The 24813-nt window shown below is 40.7% G+C and overlaps 1 protein-coding gene and 1 long non-coding RNA gene across 2 annotated transcripts in view; one reads left to right on the top strand and one right to left on the bottom strand.

The window, feature by feature from the left end:
- Positions 1-976: 976 nt before the first annotated feature.
- LOC116698103 (uncharacterized) lies at positions 977-7392 on the top strand. Its single transcript, XR_004334119.1, has 3 exons — positions 977-1090; positions 5811-5817; positions 7383-7392. It is a non-coding gene; the product is annotated as an uncharacterized LOC116698103 (long non-coding RNA).
- A 1148-nt stretch (positions 7393-8540) lies between these two features.
- LOC116698442 (uncharacterized) overlaps positions 8541-24813 on the bottom strand; it is a 29820-nt gene continuing 13547 nt past the window's right edge. The window contains 6 exon segments of the mRNA XM_032530381.1: positions 8541-8597; positions 10086-10198; positions 11881-11944; positions 17574-17743; positions 24077-24191; positions 24325-24334. Coding sequence (XP_032386272.1) covers positions 8541-8597; positions 10086-10198; positions 11881-11944; positions 17574-17743; positions 24077-24191; positions 24325-24334 — 529 coding nt within the window.

Raw genomic sequence — 24813 nt, 5'->3', positions numbered from 1 at the left:
TAAGATAAGGCTGCTTTTGGGTCAGAGTACACACAACATATAGAGGGGATGGGGGGAGGGGGTCTATGTGGGGGTTGGGAAATGACACTGGTTGTTGTCATATGCAGCGCTGAGTTTCTGTTTCCCCAGAAGTCCCTCCCTGTGCATATTGCCCTCCAGTCCTGACTTTAACTGGTTAGCTTCACAGTCGCTCGACAGAAACTGTCAGCAAGCTCGACTTAACTTCACCTCGTTTCGGATCTGGGACTTTTATTTCTCGTTCTTGAGTTCAGTATATTTATCTGTGCTTCAGTATCTTTCTGTCCAAAGTAAGCTTGAAGAATTTGACTTTTTACTACAATTAGTATAACAAACCATGGCTGTGTGCTAAAATGTAATTTTATTTGTTGTGAATGGCTGTATAAGAGAAGACATTAAGATTTTAATAAGTATTATGACACATGGAATTTTTCAATTATATTCTTGATAAAGTTGGCTGCATACTGTAACAATACACAAAGTACACAATACATGTATTACCTACTAGCCTGATACAAGGTGTAGCTACAAATAAGTGCAATGCAATATGATGAACAGTTATATGGCAAAAAAAAACAGAATGCAATTATGCAGCCATGTCCTGTAGATAACTGTGTAACATTCACTCATATTCCTCAGTCATATGATTAGAAATGCATGATGTATAAGAACCTAAACAGTCAGTCAGGATTTAAAAAAAATGAAATACAACATGATGAATGGGATCATTTTACTATAATTTTGAATCATAGAATTGTTTTTAAAGGTGCTGCGAGTCAATCAGCAAACACGATATCAAAGGGCTTTTTTTACAGCATTTAACCTACAAAACAGAAAATAGAAAATGTCTAATTGATTAACCTGACACTTCTCTCTTCTTTTTTTTTTAAATACATTTCAAATCTATAAATTGTTTAAATGGAGTTTATTTGCAAACTACCATTCTGCCTTTGCTTTATTCACAAAGTTTCAGTGCATGTTGAAGGGAATATTTCAAGTTTGGTTATCGCCTTAAGACGCTCTCAGGCTGTAAATCATGAGTCAGGGATATTCAGTACAATGCACTGGATGTGTATTGGATGGAATGTGGAAGAGGTACCTGCTTTCCCTCTCTCCCTTGACTGTTCTACTGTGGCTTTCCACTTACAAACCACCAAGAGAGGGGGACTGAACAAGAGGGAGAAATACCCAACACATCAACACCGAAACGTGCCATAACCCCTCAATTGTAACGTCGCCTTGTCTCCAAGCGATGCAACACGTTTGGCCCCGAATGAAAGAAACAAAGCATAGTCGGACAAAAGCCACGGCGTTGCAAAGTCCACTGCTACTGACTGGTTTGGGTGGATAAGTTCCTTTCCACTAATGCCCTAAAATTCCAGGGATAACTCCTGCAGTCCCGGAAGGAAATATTATGAGTTCCTCTATCAAGTAGGCGCTGATGTACATGCAGCATCAGTCCTAACGAGCTGCTTAGGGTTCTGTCTAGCAGCCTTCACTGTCCAAAGTTAATGAATAGGAACCTTTCTCTGACTCCAAGCATACATTTCTTTAGGTAGTGAGAGGTAGCTGACTGCCCTTTACCTGCAGAGGAAGCACTGATGTTATACTACTATTACAGTAAATATATGGGCAATGCAAGGGCCTCATGCAAGAACAGTACTCTATATTATGTATAGTTTTGATCCTAAAAACCTTCTTCTTATGGTTTCCTGTGAGGTGAATGTGTTCTCCGACGGCTCTTAGACTTGTCTTTACACAAACGCCTCCAGTTCACGGGGTCTGTCACATGTGATGATCAGAATTATTAACTCCAGTAAGATTAAATCCAATTGAGTGTCTCTTTTGATAAGAGGACACATTTGGTGTTTGCACAGTTATAGAATAAAGAATATTTTTTAGTCACTATCGGAGCTCAATCTGTAAATAAATCCTGGGAAAAGGTGTATCATCAATCGAATCGGGAGATGAGTGGTGTGTTGAGTGTATTTTATTAGTACACGTTAAGTGTACATCCCTAACTATGAATTGTAAAAAGAATGGAAATGGAGTAACTTCCAACTGGAAAACCGCAAGTTTCTATAATCAGTCCTGTCGGACATCAGGACGCTTCATATATCCAGAGTGCTCGTCCCCTCATCGGCCTCCTCGCCGTTGAGCAGGAAAACGTTGCTATGGAAACGTCCTTGGCGTCCACAGTTTGGAGGGAGGAGTTGGAATGGTGTCGTACACTCTGAAGAGGGGAAGACTCTGTCTCCACCTCTGCCACGTCCAAATAGGATTTCTCCTCATTTTCCCCTTATGGTGCAAAGGTTAACGTGAAGAGGTTGACATCCTGGCTGCGCCCGTCTCCGCACAATTCTCCTCGCCCTTCTCCGGTGGATTGTTCTACAGTCAAAAGGTCTGCAGGACGGGGTCTGAACTCTGCTCCGATATCGGCAGAGAATCCTTCAGTTCAGCACGGGACTGTGTCTCTGCAGAGGCGGAGGGTTCAGGCTGGGGAATGAAGAAGTTGATGGGTGTTGGTTTGAGGAGAAAGCCCGGCGTAAACGGGACGGCTCGGGGCATAAAGGAGCTGACAGCAACGATGGAGAGGAAGAGGAGGAAGAGAGGAGGTTAGTGCCCCCCCGCCATACCCTCATACCCTCCCTCTGCTCCAGCAGCGCTCTCCGTTTCACTCTCGGCATCGCTCTCGTCTGATGTTTGGCTGCTGCTCCTCTTTTTGCCTGAAGAGGCGCCGTTGGTTTTATTCAGGAGAGAGACAGTGAAGTCTTGCAGGACGCGACCAAGACAAGCCTTCTATGTGATGGATTTCCTGACAGACAGAGAGAGAGACACAGAGACAGAGAGAGAATATGAAGTATGTTAAAACCAATAAGGCGGATTTACAGCAGTCCGACCCTCTTGTTTTAGATAATTCAACAGCCTCGATGCCTGCTGTTTCCATCAAATGAATCTTAGATATTTAGCCAGCATGAAAGGATCAGCAAATCTGATTACAATCCCTATCAAATGAATGATACTCTGCTTTGTAGGCTTTGAACAGAGTCAGTTCTTGTATAAAGTACTTGGAACTTGCGATACGTGAGTAAAAGTACAAGTAGTTTACAGAGAATGACTTTGGTAGAAGATAGTCTCTTTAGAATATTACTTGAGGAAAAGTTTAAAGATTGATATTCACTGTACTGGAGTTTCAAAATGTACTTAACTATTAGAAGAAAGTTAAAAAAAAAAAATATATATTTGATTATGAACTGTATGTGGTTTCATTAACGTGACCCATATATTCAGGGTGCCCACACTCTAAACATCAAGTTGACATCGACAAAGAGAGAACAGAAACAGAATTTTTTTTTTTTTGTGAGGAAGCCTTTCTCTCCAACGTACCAAAACATTTCTTGCAAGTACGAAGATATCGCGTGAAATGAAGTGTAGTAAAAGTAAAAGTTTTCAGAATTTATAAAGAGTAAAGATATGTGAAATTCTACTCAAGTAACAAGTATTTGAACTGTGGACATTGCAAACCTGCACAGAGTTGTCGTGAGAGAGTTAATTAATAAAACTTCAGGGCCGCAAAAAAATATTTTAATCTGCTGGTTATTTCTGGGTTAATAGATTGTGTTTCTATCAGATGCCAGACAATAACCAACAACCCTGACTCCAGGTTTGCAGAGCCCAAAGTTATGTCTTCTTTAGTACTAAAGGGATATTAAAATACATTCAGTAGCCACTTTATTAGGTACTAGGGGTGGGGAGGAAAATGGATACAGCATAGTTTTGCTACATTATTCGTGGCAATAATGTATTGATACACGGATGCCAAGTATATTACCAAAAGTATTTAAACAGCTGTCGTCACTTACAGCGCCATCACTGATTCACATGACCTCAATGCTCAAACATGGAAGTGAAATGGCCCTCCCTCGTGATGACACAATGTCAACACAAAGTTGAGATTATAGGCCTCATCAAATGAGATTTTATGGCAGGACAGTTTGGATTACATTATATTGTACAGTTGTGCTAATAAAGTGGCCACTGAGTGTAGTTGTGAGTCATTATCTATCAATCATCAATCAATCAACAATCAATCAATCAAATCAATCCACTCAGCCCTGTATGGTATTTGGTCAAATTGACACATTTCAAATTTTACAAGAAGAAAAAGACATTTTTCCTTTTTCATTTTTTTTCCTTCTTTCAATGGCCTTGCCCTATTTTCTGTGATAAACATGTATCTGACTCAATTCAGAAAATTGTTCTGGACCATAATAATGTCACATGGATTTTTAACATGAATTAGAACCTTGTGACAAAAAAGGAAACCCACTTCCATTTTTAATCTGTGTGCTAGAAGAGACTGATTGCATTCCCTAAACATTGATGTCATCTCAATTGTTGGAAATTGAGATAAAGACAATATTTGGTAATAGATTATGAAGTATTATTTTATTAGTGTTTTTTTAAAACCCAAAATAAGTCACGGGTGAGTTTGACCCGAACGGGAAGACAACACAAGGGTTAACATAAACAGAAATGTTTCATTGAAGATACAGTGAAAAAAACACACTGAGAGGTTCTTGCAGTAAAGAGAGATAAATAAAAATCTATAACTTTAGGTAGAACTCCTGCACGTACAATATAACAATGCTAAGCAGACGAGGACGAGGAACAACTGGATCTACTCCATCTAAAACGATGTTGCTTTCATTAGGGGGGGAATCCCAGAGGCGTCACAAACGATATTATTGCGATTTGGAACATATTGCAATATTCTGCGATATATTGCAATTTATTATCATCTTTTTCCCAACTTCAAATTTTTCCAATTTCAAATGACGTCCCCAAAAGGAAAACTTTGTCAACATAGATATGTTTCTCGTTTGCTCAGCTCACTTAATGTTAAAATGGGATGTCCAGCCAAAAAACTGACCAACACATACAGTGAGGAAAATAAGTATTTGAACACCCTGGTGTTTGCAAGTTCTCACATTGAAATCATGGAGGGTCTGAAATTGTCATCGTGGGTGCATGTCCACTGTGAGAGACATAATCTAAAAAAAAAAAAAAAAAACAGAATGTATGATTTTTTAAACTATTTATATGTTGATACGGCTGCAAATATGTATTTGAACACCTGTCTATCGGCTAGAATTCTGACCCTCAAAGACCGTTAGTCTGCCTTCAAATGTCCACCTCCACTCCTTTATTATCCTAAATTTGATGCACCTGTTTGAGGTCGTGAGCCGCAATAAAGACACCTGTCCACCCCATCAATTAGTAAGAATCCAACCACTAACATGGCCAAGACCAGAGAGCTGTCAAAGACAATAGAAACAAAAGTCCACCTCCACAAGGCTGGAAAGTGTGCACGGGGACATGTCCAACAGCTGGGTGAAAAGGTCCATGTTGGAGCAATATTTGAAAATGGAAGAAGCTAAACATGATGTCAGTCTCCCTCGGAATGGGGCTCCATGCAAGATCTCAGCTTGTGGGGTCTCATGATCCTAAGAAAGGTGAGAAACAGCCCGAATACAGGGAGGAGCTGGTCAATGACCTGGAAAGAGCTGGGACCACCGTTTCAAGGTTACTGTTGGTAATATACTAAGCGTATGTTTGAAATCTGCATGGCACGGAAGGTTTCCTGCTTAAACCAGCACATGTCAAGGCCGTCTTAAGTTTGCCAACGACCAATGGTGGATCAGAGGAGTCATGGGAGAAAGTCATGTGTCAGATGAGACCAAATAGAATTTTTGGGTCATAATTCCACTGACCGTGTTTGGAAGAAGAAGAATGTGAGTACATTCCAAGAACACCATCCTACTGTGAAGCATGGGGGGGGGAAGCATCATGCTTTGGGGGGGGTTTTCTGCACATGGGACAGGGCGACTGCACCTGTATTAAGGGAGGGGACCGAGGCCATGTATTGTGAGATTTTGGGAACAACCTCCTTCCCTCAGTTAGAGCATTGAAGATGGGTCTTCCAACATGACAATGACCCGAAGCACACAGCCAGGAGAACCAAGGAGTGGCTCTCAGACCTAAAAACCAAACTCTGTTTCTCAGCGACAGCCCAGAAACCCGAATGATCGAGAGCAGAGATCTGTGGAGGAGTGGGCAAAATCCCTTCTGCAGTGTGTGCGAACTGGTGAAAAACTACACGGAAAAGATTATCGATTTTTCCTCCTGCCCCTAGCTTTCAGATGTTAACACCAAATTCACCGTTGGGCCACAGACAAGAAAACGCCAACCACCCAACTAGCAGTCAGTGGGACGGCGGTGACGTGCCGTGTCTAACATACTAAATTTGGTTATCAAAGCATCACATGACAGAAAATAAGCACGCAGCGACGTCAGATAAGTCCGACCTCCATATTTATATCTCCATGTTTATATTCTAGTATTTAAATGTATATAGTTGTGACTGAAAATGACAAAAATGCATACATTAGCTGATGTGACGTATCTCTCTAATTCAAATCAACGGTGGATGGGGCCTGATAACTGACAATCAAGTTATCTAATGTTAGATAAATCATTTTTGACACTAATTCAGAAGGACGATTCCATTGAATGCGGTTATATCTTCACAACTCAGCAGCTGACCCTCGTAGAGATTCTTTCTCAAAAAAAAACGCCAACGAATGGAGGCTTAGCGGTCTTTAAGCCTGACCTCAACTATCAGACTGTTCGCGTGTGGTGGGTGTGTTCTGCATTTAACAGAAATGAAGCTGCATGCCTTCCGTGCTATAAGGCGACATTGTTCCCCAGCAGTGGAAAGTGTGTTGCTGAATCATATTAAAGAAGTGGGGTTCCACAAAGTGCGGGGAAAAGAAACGGTGGTGAGAACCAATAGCCTCCAAAGTTACATTTGATTATTGGCCACATAGAAGTCCGGGGTGAGGGGAAAGCCCCTCTACATCCGCTGTCACTGGTTGACATAAGGTAATTAATAATGGAACATGAAACACATATTATTTTACAAAAAGCGTCCTCAATCCCCTTGCAGGAGACCAACGCCACGAAAATGAAAGGTTAACTGTAACGACGCCCACACCCAAACCAGTTTACATCCAGCACGCTTAATAATGAAGCCATGACTAATATGAACTGAAGGTTTCAAGCTTTGGTGGACTGCCAACTGAATTATGATCTTTGAAATTGCCAACCCCCCTTGTTTTTTCCCAGGTTCATAACTCGCCTCGGAACAATGTAGTGCTAAGTGACACTATTTAACAACTAGACAATTTATCTTCCTAAGTGTTTTTGTCATTGCGCATTTATTAAACTCAAGAGATCATGAGGGGTAGCCGTCATTAAAAAGACAACACCACGAAAAGAATATTTCTCATTAAAAAGATTAGATTGTACCTGTACATGTGTAATGACAATAAAGTTGAAATCTAATCTAAAAAGACAATAGAACTTTGAAAATTAAAAACACAACACACACACACACACACACACACAACACACACACAACACACACACACACACACACACACACACACCACAACACACACACCACACACACACACACACACACACACACACACACACACACCACACACACACACACCAATTTGTGCCTCCCGTTTTTTTCACCAGTGGAAAATTTGTTTATTTTATTTTATCGTCATTATTATTTAAACAGAGAGATGTGGATGGCTTTAGTATTACCCCATGTCCTTCAGAGTATTCTTGGAAAAATAGTAACCAGTAAAGAAGGGAAAAGGCAATTATGTAATGGATCGTATGGATTTAATTTAGAAGTTTGTATAGTTAAGTCTATGAATTGTTCAAATGTGAGCTGATGTCCGATAAAACCTTTTTTTACATTTATAGTAGAAGGTGGGCATAAACCAGTTAAATAAGTAACTAAAGTCAGAAGAGAGTTTAGTGTCTATTAATAAAGACAGAGTAAAAAATGACATAATCTGCATATAAGAGACAAGTAGAATGTTACGTGTCATAAGTGAACAGGAGAGGGTCTGTTTGTACATAAGAAGAGAAAATATTTAAAACAAAGCAAAAACATTGGAAGACTTTAAAAAAATGAGTAGCAGGTATAATTTACAGTGTCAAGTGCATAGATATTGCGCCGTGACACCACTTGGCACAATGACAACATTCATATACTGTATATCAACAATAATATATATAATGTAAAGACCAGGACAATTACTTACACCAAGCGGGACAGGCATTAATGTCTTTAATAATAATGGAAATTACAAAACTAGAAAATGTAACATAGAAACTAAAGTACTTTTGTTTTAGGAGACAAGCAGGTCTCAGGACACCTAAAGTCATTCATCAAAAAAAGACAATATTTGTATGACATACTGTAGCTCAAGATGTAAAACAATGAATAAAAATTGAAACTTGAAATCTAATGTTTTATGCTTCTATTTTATACTTTGGGTCTAAGTGTAATGAAAGGTGCATATAAATAAAAGTGTATTGCCAATTTTTAGTTTGATTTTGATCAATCCATTTTTTTAATGGTTTGCGGTAAAGCATTAACATTGTTCTCCAGTGAATATGAGCGGGGGTGTGCTACCACCGACGCCCACTGCCTGTGACAGGAAAAGGGATATGACAGGTGGCGCCCAAGTCACAAATGTTTCAAATTGTACATATTTATTTGGGGTTGTCTCACCCAGAAAAGCAGCAGACTCAACGCTCAGTGAGACACTGCACACGGACCGAGAACTAGATGAGAATATAATAACATGCATAAAGGGTACTCAGATTCCCCCCCCCTTCATTTTCTCTGCCCCTATCATTTTTTGACCATCTAACAAACTACACACCAACTGGACCTCAATAACAAGACAAACTAGGTATACAAACATCTTGTGCAAAAGAAAAAAGAAAGGAATGGAAAACCTGCGCAGTCGCCTGCAGCGTCTACCTTTTGTCTTTTTGTCTTTCACACAGTTCAACCACAACCATGGCACTTTACACTCGAGTAATGTGCACAGAGTGTGTTTCAGCCTTCAGTTCTTTCCTAATTTACTCAGAAAACGTCAAACCACAAACAAAACGGCGTGTTTATTGTATGGTAAAGAAAAAACAACGCATGTCAAGCTGGATCGTGTTGAAGTAATTTTCTCTTCCACATCCCACTGCAGAGTGATTCTACTTCAAAGTGTCCAATGTCTGATGACAGAGATCAAAAACCACAGAAGTTCTTAGGTAGCAACAATAGGAGACGTCCGTACGCCAATAGTTTCACTACTTTTTGCATTGAATGCAATTTAACATAAGTGGCAAATTAACAAAAATAATAAATTATTATTATTCTAATTGTGCATGGATTGTACCCTAAAGCATTTTGTGTCCCCTCAAATAAGAAGAGTAGCTTTATTTAGTATTGGGAACTCCATTTGAGTTTTACTACATGCCTTAAATAAGAATTGCTTTGTGATATTGTTATTCACAAATAAATCCTCCTCCTCCCTTATTAAAAGAATCCACAATCTAGATATGCACAGATGCTCATTTCAATATTTACTGCTATTAGACAAGTTACTTTACTTTAGAGACTTGCAGGACCGAGCTACTGCCACCCCCAAAACTCTGCACATGCTTAAACACTGTAGCACAAATACAACACAAACGGCGAGCTAAGGCATGCTACGCTACCTCAGGGCAAAGAAGCAGTGTTTTGAGCCTGGAAATTTATGATTCCCAGAGATGGGAAGTACAAATCCTTGGCTGCCCGGGCTAAAAGCAGGGCTTCATTCTTTACGTTGTGGCTGTTTAACTTTATGTTATGTGCCCCTGGAAATTCAATAAAGATAGTGTAAAAAAAGAAAGAAAAGAATGCAGTGACCCAAAAGGACCTTTAGATCTACGTCTATTGGAGCCCCGGCATATTTTGAATATATTGTTATGCTAGAGATGTGGCATGCTGTTTTCCAGTAATGACCCAAAAAAAAGACAATAAAAAAAGGAGCGAAAAGTTTAAACCACAAATGAATTTACAAATTAACTAGAGGGGCAGTGTGGGTTCCTCCAACACAGCTACTGATTCAACCGACAATGAATTCGTGACTTACAGGGACTGATGGTAGCGACCTCCTCTTCAGACAGATGAAAACGTAGAGACCAGCACGGCCACGACGGCCAAACAAACACCCACCAACATAATCAACAGGCTGAGATCCAGGGTCTGCAGAGAGGAGAGGGCACATGGGACATATACGCACACAGAAGGAGAAATAAGCGAAGTGGACGGTCCTGGTCAGATTCCATTCAGAATAATACTATCAGTATTGTATCATTATGATGCATTCATGTGTTCATCCCTTTCAGCTGGTAATTATTTCATATACTGCTGGGTAGTTTGACCTATAATCCATCATCATTTATTAGTAATAATGATGATGTTACTGTGTAAATGTTTACTGTGGTGGTATATGGTTTTATGTTTTTATATTATATTATTATTATTATTGTTATTTATAACTGTTACTGTTGACTGTGCTGAGAGAGTGCAAAGGCATATTGTATGTCATTGGGTGGTACTCTGTACTAAGATTTATATGACAATACATTTGAACTTGAATAAATAACGTAAATCTGCAAAGTAACTAAAACTGTCCATATAAATATATGTAGTGGAGGAAAAAATATATTGTTCCCTCTGAGATGTAGTAGATGAAAGTACGTAGATTAATATGAAATAGAAATTGAAACAAGGGCAATACTTTGGTACACCTGTTCAAACAGGCATAAACATGTAGAAACATACTCTTCAGCAAATCTTGTAAACTGGTTAGCAAGCGGTCGCTATGGCGAAGCAGTCTCTTTTTTCTCTTTTCTCTCACCAGCAGTCCATATGGCTAATTATATTCACCTAAGTGATGTGAAATAATGGTGGCTAGACGCGGGGGAATTGAAAAACACGCGCGTGGCGTGTGCAAAGGCCTTAATTATGACCGGACCTCAAAAAAATGTCAGAATTTAGGTTATCAAACATTCACATCAAAGAGCAAGATCTGAAATGTAAGATATATAGTGTTTACCATGAAAAAAAAACCTAAAGTTGTCCAAGTAATAAAAATGTGTCTAATTAATCACATTTATATAGAATTACCATTTGAAGTTGAAGTGCCAGAATTGAATCAGCCTCCTCCTAAAACTCTCTTAAACCACTCCAATATTGTAGAAACTGATGGCACAGTGCAAATCTATTGTCCATTGGCCGATTCGGCTAATTGTGACATTTTGCTAATTAACAGATTCATCATTTATCCAAAAGCATTGGATATTCAAAAGTGTCAGGAGGGGATTCATCTTAACACACCTGAAAACAATGATCAAATTACACAAAAACACTCATGATTCTGAAATGTAAGAGTGTTGTACCATAAAAATAACTATATATTGCCTGAAAGGAATTGGAACTTCCAAAATAAATCACAATCGTACTAAAATTAGCTCTTGAAACTCTGAAAATGCCAGAAAGACAATCAGCATCCTGTAAAACCTCAAAACATTCACATAGTAGAAATGGCCGTACAGTGCAAAAATATTGGTTCAAATGGACGATTAAGCTAATATGCTAATTATGCAAAGGCTAACATATGTAAATAGCAACCAGCAGTTTCGTTGCTGGGGGACCCTCCTTCACATTTCTGCAATAATAAACTTTGGTGTACTCAACATTCCGGGTCACAATGGGGCTCTATGGGCGGCTACTTAGACTATAAGTAGCATTTGAAAAACAAACAGTAGGAGAAACATGCACAACAACACGGGACCTGTACCTGCGGTGACGTGGCCAGGGGTGGAGCACACACAGGCTGGCGTAGTGGACAGCCTGGGCACATTAGGTCTGGAGAAGCACACTGAGGACACAGTACTCTCGCCAGAGGACCGATTCCACGGGCACTCGTCTCAAAGACTTGGGTACCTGCACACAAGAGAACATTATGATCACGAAGAGAAAAACAAAACAGCTAACAAACATAGCATTTGCCACAATAGATTAAACACAGGAAGCTATGTTTGACAATGCTGGGGTATGGTCAAGTGGGCAACTTCTGGGCCTGAAAAAAAAGTGAAATCTAACATAGAATTCCCTTTTTTCTTTTCATTGTGCGTTAAAAACCTGCACTCTAACTTCCAGCACGGGGGGCGACACATGGTTCCAAAAAGAAGTCAGATTCAAAGTTGTGTAACGTAGCCTGTATAATAAGACTAAGATGCCCTTGCTATCTATCCGATGACAATCTGGGTCTGAAAATATTGCTCACTGTGGAGGAAAACAAGATGGTGGTAATTGTGTTAAATGAACCATGAATGAGGGTGTGGTCTTTTCTAGTCGTAGGACTACTCAAAGCGCTTTACATAGCACGTAATGGGAAGTCATGTGATACGGCTTGACAGAGATGACGGCTTAAGGTTTAGCTCCTGGCCCAATTTGCCAAATGGTTGTGTTATATGGTTCCAGGTCTGGTATCTATCGCTTGTGCTCGATAGAATCATTTAAAAGAATGGCAAACAAGAACCAAATAAAAAAGAGTGATTCAAAAATAAATAATAAGGTTTTTAACTAACCCCCAGAGAGTGACACTAGGTACACTTCTTACTTTGGAAGCAGATGTAATGTATGTATGTTTTAATACACTGATCTTATGAATCAATGCATGACAACTTTTGGTCTTGGTAGGTTTTTATACAGTAATTTTATAGTAATAAGGACCTGTCTGTCAGAAATAAGTGGAATTTAATTTCTAGGGGAAATACGTCACTTTGTACTGATTTATTACCTCAGTAAAACATTTCCTAGTGAGTTAGGTTTCATATTCCGATTCGACCAAATACAGGAAGGGAAACAAGGAACGTGAACTTGCACACAATTTACGGACTCTAGATGAATTTACAAGGGATGAAACTTTCGATCCATAATGTTGTTTTTGAGCAACATGTTGTCAGGTGATGGTTTAGTGCCTCTTTCCCAAATATTCAAAAACACAAAGCAGAGTCGGAAAACACAAGACGTTATTAAAGTTTGGTGTTGCTCTATTATTTCTGAGAGCAGGGAAGGTGTCTGCAAAATTCTGTAACATAAAGAGGACCGTCTGGGAAATTGCGTGACGTGTGGTCAAAGGGTTTGGGTGCTTTCACAAAGGGCTAGTGTGATTTTAGGCCTGCACATTTGGGAAAAATAGTTTGATAGTTTGTGCACCATCATGGAATCATGGACAAAAACAAAAAAAAAAAAAAAAACAAAAAAAAAAAAAAAAAAAAAAAAAAAAAAAAAAAAAAAAAAACAAAACAAATTGCGTACCAAATATAGATTTTTTTTGGAAACAACAGAGCTTCATAAAGAGAAGAGAGAGCAGATCAGCGCTGGACGAACATTTCTAAAAACCTAGGCTATCACAGTCTAGTGCAAATACAGCAGACACGCAGAGAGGATGATCTGAAGCCAGAGTCCCCAAAACAGACGACAGCAATGTGTGATCAGCACGCTATGGGATCTGAAAGTTATCATCCTTAAATCAAGTCAAAATTGTGACAAGGTTGGATATCACAGGTACGTAATGCTCGTTTTTGGTCAACTTCGTGTTGGGTCTACGTGTATAAGGAGGACAGAAAATAGCAATTGAGGGAAATAAAGTCACTATGAAATAGGGCAGCTGTGACTCAGAGGAAGGGCTAGCGCATGCAATTGGAGGTTGGTAGTTGATCCATGTGCCTGCGCGTTCCATGTTGAAGTGTCCTTGGGCATGACATGAATCCCGAGTGCCCGATTGCTGCGCAGCGGAGTGTAAATGTGGTGTGGAGTGTGTTATCTGATGAGCAGGTGGACTCGGGCCGCGTCGCTTGGTCACAGGTGTGTGAATGGTGAATGGTTCCTGTATTATATAAAAGTGCTTTGAGTAGTTTTTTGAGACTATAAAAAAGCTCTACATGGGGCTCGAAAGTTTGGGCACCCCAAGTAAAAAATAGTGTATTAATGTGCATAAAGAAGCCAAGAAAAGATGGAAAAAAATATCCAAAATGGCATCAAAGGACGATTAAACATTCGTATAATTATCAAAAAAATTTAGTTTTATTTCCATCATTCACACTTTACAAAAATAACAGAACACAAAAATGGCGTCCCTACAAAAGTTTGGGCACCATGCAGAGTTTATGGCATGCATCCCCCCCTTGGAAAGCTCGAGACCTGACAAACGTCAGGAGTGTTCTCAATTACATCGTCTGGAAAGCCAGGTGATAGTCAGTCTTAAGGTTAAATGCCCAGGACTCAATCTGACCCACCCAAAATCAGCACCATGGCTTCTTTAAGCAGTTGAAACCTGAAATGAAAATAGTGGACGCGCAATAATAGGAGAGACGGCTAGAAGAAGAAGCAAAGCGTTTGCAGATAGATACCAATTATCCTCTGTTCGGAATGTAATTAGAAATGGTCGTCATCAGGAAAACGTGGAAGTTAAAGATAGGAAGCCACAAAAACAATTTCAGCAGAACCGCTGCACGGAATTGGGAGGGAAAAAGCAAGGTCCAGGGACACCCTGTTAGACTGCCCGATACATACAGAGAAAGACCAGGAGACACGGGAGTTGGGCTACACCATTATACCTAAAGAGATACTAGTACAAACATGGTCTGCATGGAGAGTTCGTCAGAAGAAAAAAACCGGCTTCTAGTCCTCAACACAAAAATCAGCATTTGAAGTTTGCAAATAACAATATAGACAAGCCTGATTGCATTGTGGGAACAAAGTCTGTGGGCCGATGAGGTTAAAAATAGAACCTTTTGGCCGAAGGAGAAAGGGCCAGAAATTGAATGCAAGAAACATCTGTCCAGCTGTTAAAGCATGGGGGGGATCAATCATGCTATTGGGATGTATTGCAGCCCAGTGCAAAGGGAAACATTTCACGAATAGAAAGAAAAATGGATCAGTAAAGTTCAGATTCATTTGGACGCTAACGTGATGCCATCTGTGAAAAAGCTGAAGTAAAGAGAGGATGGCTTCTAAAAATGGCTAATGATCCTAAAACACACCTCAGATCCACGGTGGATTACATCAAAGAGGCGTGAAACTGAAGGTTTGCACATGGCCTTCACAACTCTCTGACCTCAACATGGAAGTGAGAATCTATGGATTGACCTAAAGAGCAGTGCCGTGAAAGGACGCCAATAACTCCAAAGGAACGGAAGACTTTGGACGGAAGAATGGGCAAGAATACCTCCAAGAAGAAAATGAAAGACTCTTGCGGCTACAATCCAAGAGCGTTGCCAAGCTGTGATACTTGCAAAAGGGGGGGAGGCAGTACAAGGTAATTAACTCTGCAGGGGGGCCCAAACTTTTGCGGACGCCATTTTTATTTTGTGTTCGGTTATTTTGAAAGTCTGTAAATGAGGAAATAAAATCTACTTTTTGACATATGAGACAAAGATCTAATCTGTCATTTGATGCCTCGGAGATTTTCATCTTTTCTTGGCTTCTTAGCCTATTAATAACCCAAAAAACCCATTTTTTTTACCTGGGGTGGCCCAAATTTTGAGCTCCACTGTTGTAAATACAGGCCATTGATATTTTTGTAAACTCACAGACGAAAGTAGTAGGCGGGTTGTAAGAGTAATGAGAATCAAGTCATTAAAAAAAACGATATGGAAAAAATGGCTGGAACAAGGCTTGAACGAGATTTGCGATTTAGATGAAAAGCAACAAGGACTACGTTGACATGAACAGAATATTCTGTTTTTTTTCTACCTTATTCCGAAAAGACTGAATTCTGACTACGCTGTTTACCATGGTGCATTGAAAGGATATATTACACTAATATTCTTGTTTACAGCAAGCGTGCAAAATGCATTTGCCAAAGGTTTACAGCAGGGAGGACTTGTCGACCACAGCCCCTCCTTGAGACGCATGTTCTGTATGCGCTGTTACATGTCCAAAGAATGCCTTTAAAGCTGGAATATGGTGTGCATGTAACGTTCTTATGTTCAACTTCACCCCCGAATAGCACCGATAGTGTGAAAGCGCCTAAAGTATTATGACTCTGTATGGAGTAATGTACAGCACTCAGCTCGGTCAACATTGTTGCTCTTGATCCTGGTTTGACCGCAGAGAATTATGATGTCCCTAAGGTGCCCATGGGAGGCTGAAGGTCCACACACAAGTCTTGTCCACAAGGTGTCACAGTCAGAGCGGCACATCATGTGAGCTGGAGACACGGACACAGGGACAAATCAATAATTTAGCTACTAACAACGTCCAATTTCCATCCACGCGTTCGGGTTACCAATAGGTGAGATAGAGAAAAGGAATAGGAAATAAGGAGAGAGGAAAACACGATAAAAAGCTTGCATTGAAATTAGTATTACAGACTTTATGTGCAATTTCTTGCTCATGCGGCAGGTACAGAAAAGGTTTATGCCAAGTATTGATGCAAGAAATAGCTTCAATAGAAGTCCTAAGCAAAACATTTTCAACAGGAGTTCCAGTTAAGTAAATAAGTTCAGGGAGTAAAGCCGTATATATTACTATAAATTGCAATACATTGATTCTTCCTGCGCTGTAAAGTGTATCTAGTGACCATTAGGATAAACCATTGATTGAGTCTGCTACAGAGTCCCGTACTCTGCAAAGATGAACTTGTAAATGTTTTTTCAAATAAAAGCAGGGCTTGTTGCTGGTTTATATAATGCCCATGGCAAAGACGCAACGACCGGAGTCGACATGGAAAGGAAGTCTAACTCATTAAGTAGCAAGTTGCTTTTATTGTGAGGTCCTTTAAATTATGAAGCTGACAATAAATAAGTGCAATTATACTTGGTTACTTTTTTTGCAGATGGGACTTGGGATCGGCAAGATATTTAATATTTTAAAAATCGGATGGGCTCCGTGCCAAAAAAGCTGATTGGGAGTCTTGGTCTCCAGCTTTTAATATTCCTGGGAGTCCCTAAGGATAGGAACGATTATCGGGCATAGTTTGAGATTATATGTAGCGGCGTTTATTTGTCCTGATAACCGATATAAAGTTGATTTAAACAGTGCACTAATTTGGCAAGGCTACAGCTCTGTGTCTGTCCCTCTGCTTTGGTTTCACCTTCCAACGGAGTCTGACTTAAGTCCCCCCCACAAACAATATCGATCTCTTTTAATGTGGGATATGATTGAAAGCTTATTTAAACATTTAAACAAGTTTTGGGTTTGGGTTGTAACAGTCCCAACCTTGATTTTGAATCGTAAATGTTTGTTGAAAAACTTTTCTGACTTTCCGTTTAAAAGTAAACGACATATCCGCCAAAACACATAGGTTAAGGTAAAAATATAATGCTTAAAAACGATTATCGGCCTTGAAAAACACAGTTATAGGTCGATCCCCTAGCCACAACTAAGGGACACAAGAAAAGGACATGAAAAGAAACACAAAATGAAGTGAAGAAGCTTTTCTGCAAAACAGAAGATCAATGGAGAGAAACAAATGGTGGGGTTGGCAGGAAGAGAGAAGAAGACCACTATCTCTGTTGTGTCCCTTTTAATAAACTTGATAGTGAATAAAAGTTCCACTTACCTGTCTTTGGATGGCAGTGTCTGGTGGTGACGGCTCTGAGCCTGTGCGCCCGCACTGCTTAACCTGGGTATGTAGGATGATTTGGGTAGAGAAGGCCTCGGTCAGGTTGCAGACCAGGGGGGTGCTGGACATGGCTCGCAGCCAGCCAACTGGCTCCCCAGGAAGTGCCCCTTCAGGGGACCAGGAAAAAGCAGACTTTATGAGGGTCAAAGACACAGTCTGGTTTTAAAGGTTTTGTTTGAGTATGGCTTAGTAATGCTTTATATAACACTTGCAGTTCATTGAGAAGGCCTTTGCATTAAAAATTACTCTATGATGAAGCGCATGCTTAAAGGGTTGTAAATAAACGGAGGAGAACAGAAAATGAATGCGATCTGTGACCTAGGGCCGATATCCAATCCACTTTTTAGTTGTATGATGGTTCGACATTAAACATAAGCATTAAACTGCTGGAGCACTAGATGGCTAGAAAGACTTTAAAAACTTAGTAAGACTGGTAAAAACTTAGTAAGGACTACTAAAACTAGTAAGACTGCTAAAACGTAGTAGACTGCTAAACACTTAGTAAGATGCGAAAATTAGTAAGACGCTAAAACTTAGTAAGGACGGCTAAAAAAATAGAAGACTGGCTAAACGTAGTAAGACTGCTAAAAAGTAGAAAGACTGCTAAAACTTAGTAAGACTGCTTAAAACTTAGTATAAGACTGATAAAACGTGGTCACTTCTCTGTGACTTGACATAACGGTCGTTTTTCTGTTAAAACCCAAAACTGCCCGCATACAAAAAGGCTTGCAACGGACGTAGCGGTAACAGAGATCCCCGGGGCGCGGTAGGTATACAGCGTCGCTACACCAGGACAAAAACTAACTCCAGGGGAACCACCGAATGTGCCAAACGCTGACATGGTAGTGGACTCCTGTGGGTCCCGGGTCCAGGCTCCCATTTCAGCACAGGAATGAAATGGGATTACTGAGGACTGAGTGAAGTTGCAGGCGGGAGAGTTACTCATAAGTGGAATACAAACAGACAGGACATTAGACAATATATACAGTAGATTCATGTCATATGCACCTCAGTCAAACCTCAGTTATTTGACTTCTAACAGCGTTGTTAAAAGGTTTGCCTAAACCACACCAGAGATTTGTTCTTCTGCAAAGATTTAAATATAAACATAGAGTAATGTAATCAAATATAATGTATTATAGCATGATAATTATGAATTATAAAATGATAAATAAAAATTATAAGGAACTATAGTACACTATAATCATGATAAGAATATGGTAGGTCCAGCAAGTGATGAGCCAATCTAAGTATTAGATTAGATTAAATTCAACTTGTTTTTTTCATGTGCTAGAGTACAAAGTCGAACATAAAGGCCAAGTCTATTATATATATATATGATATATCCATATATATATATCTATATATATATAAGGATATTTGACCTTGTAGTGTTCCATGATTCTTTTTTACAAGCCGTAGATTCACTTATGGCTGCTGCTTATAATTGTACACGCCTATAATGCAGATATAATCATTAGGCATGTGGATTAAGGGAAGGGGGGAAAAATCTGATTCTTAGATAGATGACATTTTCCTCTAGAACAAGCGGTGCTCGAATCATGAAAGTTTCATAATCAACTCAACCACTTACAATCAATTATTTAAAAGTTTTTTTTATTTTTTTTATTTTTTAAATGTGTTGATTTGATTTGAAAGTTTTCTGTTCAAGAACAAATCAGACAAGAAGTGACAGAAAGAGGAAAGAGTTAATGGAACACAACTTAGAGTTCAGGCAAAGAAAAAAACTAACAAAAATATCCAATAAAGGAAAAGAAATGTGTGTATATAAAGTGATCTAATAAGATTATAAGATATATAGAAGAAGATATATAAATAATTAAGCAAAACCACATAAGGCTGTGATTACTATTATGCAGCTCATAGACAAAAGTGTCAAGGGGCTAGAGTATAATCACACTTGACCTTCAGTCATATAAAAAGGCTTCTAATGTGTAATAATGAGTTTCAGTTATAAAGCATTATGATTATTTAGGAGTCAGGGCTCCAGGGACTAACATTTTTCTTTTAAACTAGGATCTCTGTAGCCCCTAAATAAAAAAAATGTAAAAGGCACAGGCAGAAAGAATGTGGGACGCACACCTGAAAACAATGCAACCTGCACACGCAATTTTCACATTTTGTTACTGAAAAAAAAAAACTTACAATGTGCGGTTATGTAGCTCACAGTCCATTTTAAATGAATGGGTGCTTTACCAATGTATCAGAACTGTCAAACCAAAGTATTATTACTGTATCTGCCTCATCCGGCATCCCTCACTCCTTTCTTTTTTATGTTTACACCCAAAATAGAAAAACATAATCTAAGGAGTTCAAACTTCATGGAAAGTGGAGTTTCTAACTAACTACTACATCCCATTGGGGCGCAGACCAACACACAAGCATATTTGTTTTCAAGACGTAAATAGTATATCTTATTTACGGCCTATAGTGTTTGTCTTCAAGAAGCCTCGCCGCCTCAATTGCGGTCATGTTTCTAAACTCCCTCAACCCGAAGTGAGGGGGCAGCGCTGCCAAGGCATGAGCAAATGTCGGACGCGGACATAGCATTGCTGTAAAAAAGCAAATAAATCCATAAATGCATTGGGCAATAGGTTGTATCCAGGAGAAAATCTGTCCTTGTGAATCCGAGGCCAAGAAAACATAAGTAAAAATGTGGTTGACACGGTTGGATTGCTCGTAGGAAACACTGAACTGTTGGGGACTACTCTATCGGGTATAGTGTACGAGATAACTCGTGCTATGAAGTGATCTATAAATTTAAAATTGAATAGAATTGGTGATTTTGTGACTGGACCAAATACAACACTGGCTGGAGGTCGATCAAAAAGCTCCGCAAGCGCTAAGGGCAGGCATCCGGGTGGAGACGGAAAACAGTGAGGGGAAAGAGAGGAGGGGGGGGGGGGGGATCACCAGACGACTCCCGATCAGATATCATCACCGATACTTATGCCACAACACGATATTACATTCGAGTTTAAACGGTTCTGCGAGATATTGGAAGTTTAGCTTTTTTCCCAACTTCTAATTTTTCCCCAATTCAATGAACGTACCGAAGGGAAGCTTGTCAACATCTGTTTAATCTAAAAAGAACACATTCTCGGTTGTCATCTCACGTCAATTGTTGCCGCAAAATTGGGATTGTAAGCAGGGGACACAAAACTGACAACACATACAGTATTAGTAAATATGAAAGATCCATACTTGGCTCCTGTGGATCGATATTACAACTCAACCGGGCCCCCTTTTTAGGGTTACACCTGTCAACTGCTAGTTAACACTTTAATTTCTAAGAAGCCCAATTCAATTGGCTGGCAACTCAGTGCATTTAGGCATGTAGACATGGTCAAGAGAATCTCCTGCAGTTCAAACCGAAGGCATCAGTATGGGGAAGAAGACACGGTGCTTTGAGTGACTTCAACGTGGCATGAGTGGTGGTGCCAGAAGGGCTGGTCTGAGTCATTTCAGAAAACTGCTAATCTACTGGGATTTTCACGGCACAAAATCTTAGGGTTACAGAGAAGGTCCCGAAAAAGAAAAAACATCCAGGAGCGGCAGTTATGTGGGCGGAAATGCCTTGTGATGACGAGGTTCAGAGGAGAATCGGCCAGATGGTTCCGAGCTATAGAAGGGCAACAGTGACTCAAAATACACCACCGTTACAACAAAGGTGGGCAGAAGAGCATTCTGAAAGCCACAGTAAGTTCGAACGTTGAGGCAGAGAGGATACGAGCAGCAGAAGGCCACATCGGGTGCCACTCCTTTCAAGCTAAGAAACAGGAAAACTGAGACTACAATTGAAAACAAGCTCATAGAAATGGACAATAGAAGATTGGAAAAAAACGTTGCCTGGATGATGAGTCTCGATTTCTGCTGCGACTAGTCGATGGTAGGGTCAGGAATTTGCGTCTACAAAACAGGAAAGATGGATCCATCCTGCCTTGTAGAACGTTCAGGCTGGTGGTTGGTGGTTGGTGTCATGGGGGTGGGGATATGTGCTTGCACTATGTGGGCCCGTGGTACCAATTGAGCATCGGCAACGCCACAGCCTACTGAGTATTGTTGCTGCCATGTCCATCCCGTTATGACCAATAATGTACCCAATTCGATGGATACTTTCAGCAGGATAATGCGCCATGTCAAGAAAGCTGGACAATCATCACCAGACTCGGGGTTCTTGAACAGACAAGGAGGTGGCGTACTCAAATGGCCTCCACATAACCAGATCTCAATACAATAGAGCATCTTTGGGAGTAGGGGAACGGGGATTAGCACATGATGTGCAGCCGACAAATCTGCGGGCAACTGTTGTGATGCCATCAAATGCAAATGTGACCAAAACTCACGAGGAATGCTCCAGCACCTGGTTGACATCTATGCCACGAAGAATTGACGGCAGTTCTGAAGGCAACAGGGGGTCCAAACCCGTTACTAGCATGGGGTACCAATAAAGTGGCCCGGTGAGGTGTTAGTTTTGCAATTTAAAATAGGAGTCGATACTATGCTGTATCCATTTTCCCCAGAACTAGAAGAGAGGAGGGCTACGTTAGGCCTCAAGCTAACTCCTTATCAGCTAAATTTCGCGCAGCATTATCTTTGGCACAGATCACACTCGTGGTATATATGACGGACTGCACCATCATGATTTTAACGGAACACGGTATAGGCTCACGGGTGTGAGCTAAGAAAGCGAGACACACAAGTTCAATTCAATTCAATTCAATTTTATTATAGTATCATTCATAACCAAGAATTATTCAAGGACACTGTACAGATAGACCACACTCCGGAATTTACAAGGACAAAACGTTCTAGTTTCCTCCAGAAGCAAGGCAAACAGTGGACAGTGGCGAGGGAAAAACTTCATTTTAGGCAGAACCTCGGTCGACCAGGCTCTTGGTAGGCGGGTGTCTGACGGGCCGGTTGGGGTTAGAATGAAGAGGGGCAATAACAAAATAGCAAAAAAAAAAAAAAAAAAAAAAAAAAAAAAAAAGCAAGGGAGACGTTAAAGGAATTTCAAGGTTTAGTGGTTTTTTGTGGAGATGAATTACCCACGCGGTTAACCAATCACTCACAGACCCTCCCCCTCTCAAACACTGGCCAACTCTGGCCAGGATCACTTCTCCCTTTTTCAACATGAAATAATACTTGAAAAAACGTCAGAAATTAGCAGGTCGCACATGCGCGAATAGTTGGGAAAAAATACTCTGTAGCCTGTGAGTGCTTAGAATTGACTTATAGAGCAGTAAAGGCAGATTATAACGCTGTAACTGTGTTTCTAGTGCATTTTGAGGACAGGCTTCACAGGAAAAGTGTTACCCTGTTTTATATTTAAAAAAATTTACAAAGTACGACATCTCACAGTTCTGCTATTCTGTGTGTCGCCGTTTCAAAATCAAAGCCTTTACTCAACAGTCTGGCAAGGCAGACCAATGTGAATAGTTAACTCCTTGATTATTGTATGTGGCGTTATCTTTGCAAAGGGTTGCAAATGTTCCACCAAAAACAAGTTTTTTATGAGACACTTTTGAAGAGCCAGTGAGCAACGCCAGTATAAGGCAAGAACCCGAGAGCAGGGCATGGCAGAGGCAAAGAGGACATTGACAGAGGAAACTAAGAAGAGACAAGGAGAGAGGGCATGAGTAGCATGATCTTGGAGGGGCTTTTCGTGGTTGGCGAGAGGTTAGGGGAATAAAGCCACAAGACAGACGGCGGACGGCCTTCTTGCTGTTGGACTGTAAAGGATAATAGCGGCTCGCCATGTCTTGTGACTGTTGCACTTGCGTGATTGTGGCGTGTTGGCATAGGGCTGTGCGGAACAATACAAAGGCAAAATATATTGGAATAGTAAAAAAAAAAATCAAGAATATTGAGAATGCTGAAATTCCTTTGTACAAAATGTGAATTTTTTTAAATAAATATGTGGCTAACGTAGCTAATCTCCCTCTTCTCGACGTGTGCATTAATGTACATTTTAGAACACTAAGTTAGCAGCAGCCTCGCGCTGGGGGACTGCACGGATGAGGCGCGTCCCCCCCAGGTGGCGGATGGGGGGGTTTCACCGTATGGGTCGTGGACCAACGCAAGTTTCTAAGGGAAGGACACCCATGACAGAAAACCAATGGCCCTCCAAGCTGGGGTTGGGAGAAGGCTACAACTACTCCCGGAAAACAAAAGTTAAAGAAACAAGGGACATCATATTGCAAGCCGACCAGGGGGAAGCGGGCGGATCGCCGACATCGGCGTTATGACAGGACTGGGTCCAAAGCCTTAGGAAGCCCAGCCGCCACGACGAGATCTCTAGGACACCCAAAACATTTTCACAATCGGACATGGAATGTGGGAACTATGTATAGAGGAGGAGCAGCCGAACAGATCGCGAGGCGAGAGAGAGATAGGAAGGTACCAATTGGACGTACTTGGGATCAAGCGAGGGCAGATGGACAGGAAGCCTGGCACGGAAATTGAGATGGATACGGGACAGCTTGCTTTATAGTTGGGGATGAAAACGTGCATTGAGGGTGGTGTGCCATCCTGATAAGACAGCAACAGAAAAGTCACTCATGGAATGGACCCACCTTAACCAGGGATAATAACAGCCACAAGATTCTACCGAGATACAGGAACAAGGGTTGGGGGGGGGGGGGGAAATCTGGTATCAAGGTACGCCCTCACAACTGAGAAGAAGAAGAGGAGGAAAGACATTACCAGCAGAACAGGAAAAATTGGAGGATTGTAACAAGAACGACATTGTCTCATCCATGGGGGGACCTCAATGCTAAAGTTGGAAAGTGGACCAACAGCGGGTACGAGAGGGACAATGGGAGTGCACGGGGTTAGGGACACAGAATATAACCGGAGAAGAGCTGTGCGAGTTATGAAAGCTGAAGGGATTGTGATAACAGGAACAATTAATTTCCTCCATAAGGACATCCACAAGGCAACATGGGTATCAGAGATTGGAAACAGTGAAGATATTCAGATCGACCATCTTTGATCAGAGGACAGTGGAGATCTCTGTAATTGGATCCGAGTACAAAGAGGCAGCTGCTGCAACAGCGACAACTACTGGTGAGGACGCGCATCAAACTAACGTCTTAGTACCCACACGAAAACAGCAAAAGGTAAGCCGAGGTATAGACGTGGACTAAAGAAC

This window comes from Etheostoma spectabile, chromosome 11 (assembly GCF_008692095.1).
Source record: "Etheostoma spectabile isolate EspeVRDwgs_2016 chromosome 11, UIUC_Espe_1.0, whole genome shotgun sequence".
Lineage (NCBI taxonomy): Eukaryota > Metazoa > Chordata > Actinopteri > Perciformes > Percidae > Etheostoma > Etheostoma spectabile.
Note: the sequence above shows the minus strand (reverse complement) of the source record. Positions and strands in the feature narration are given on the sequence as shown.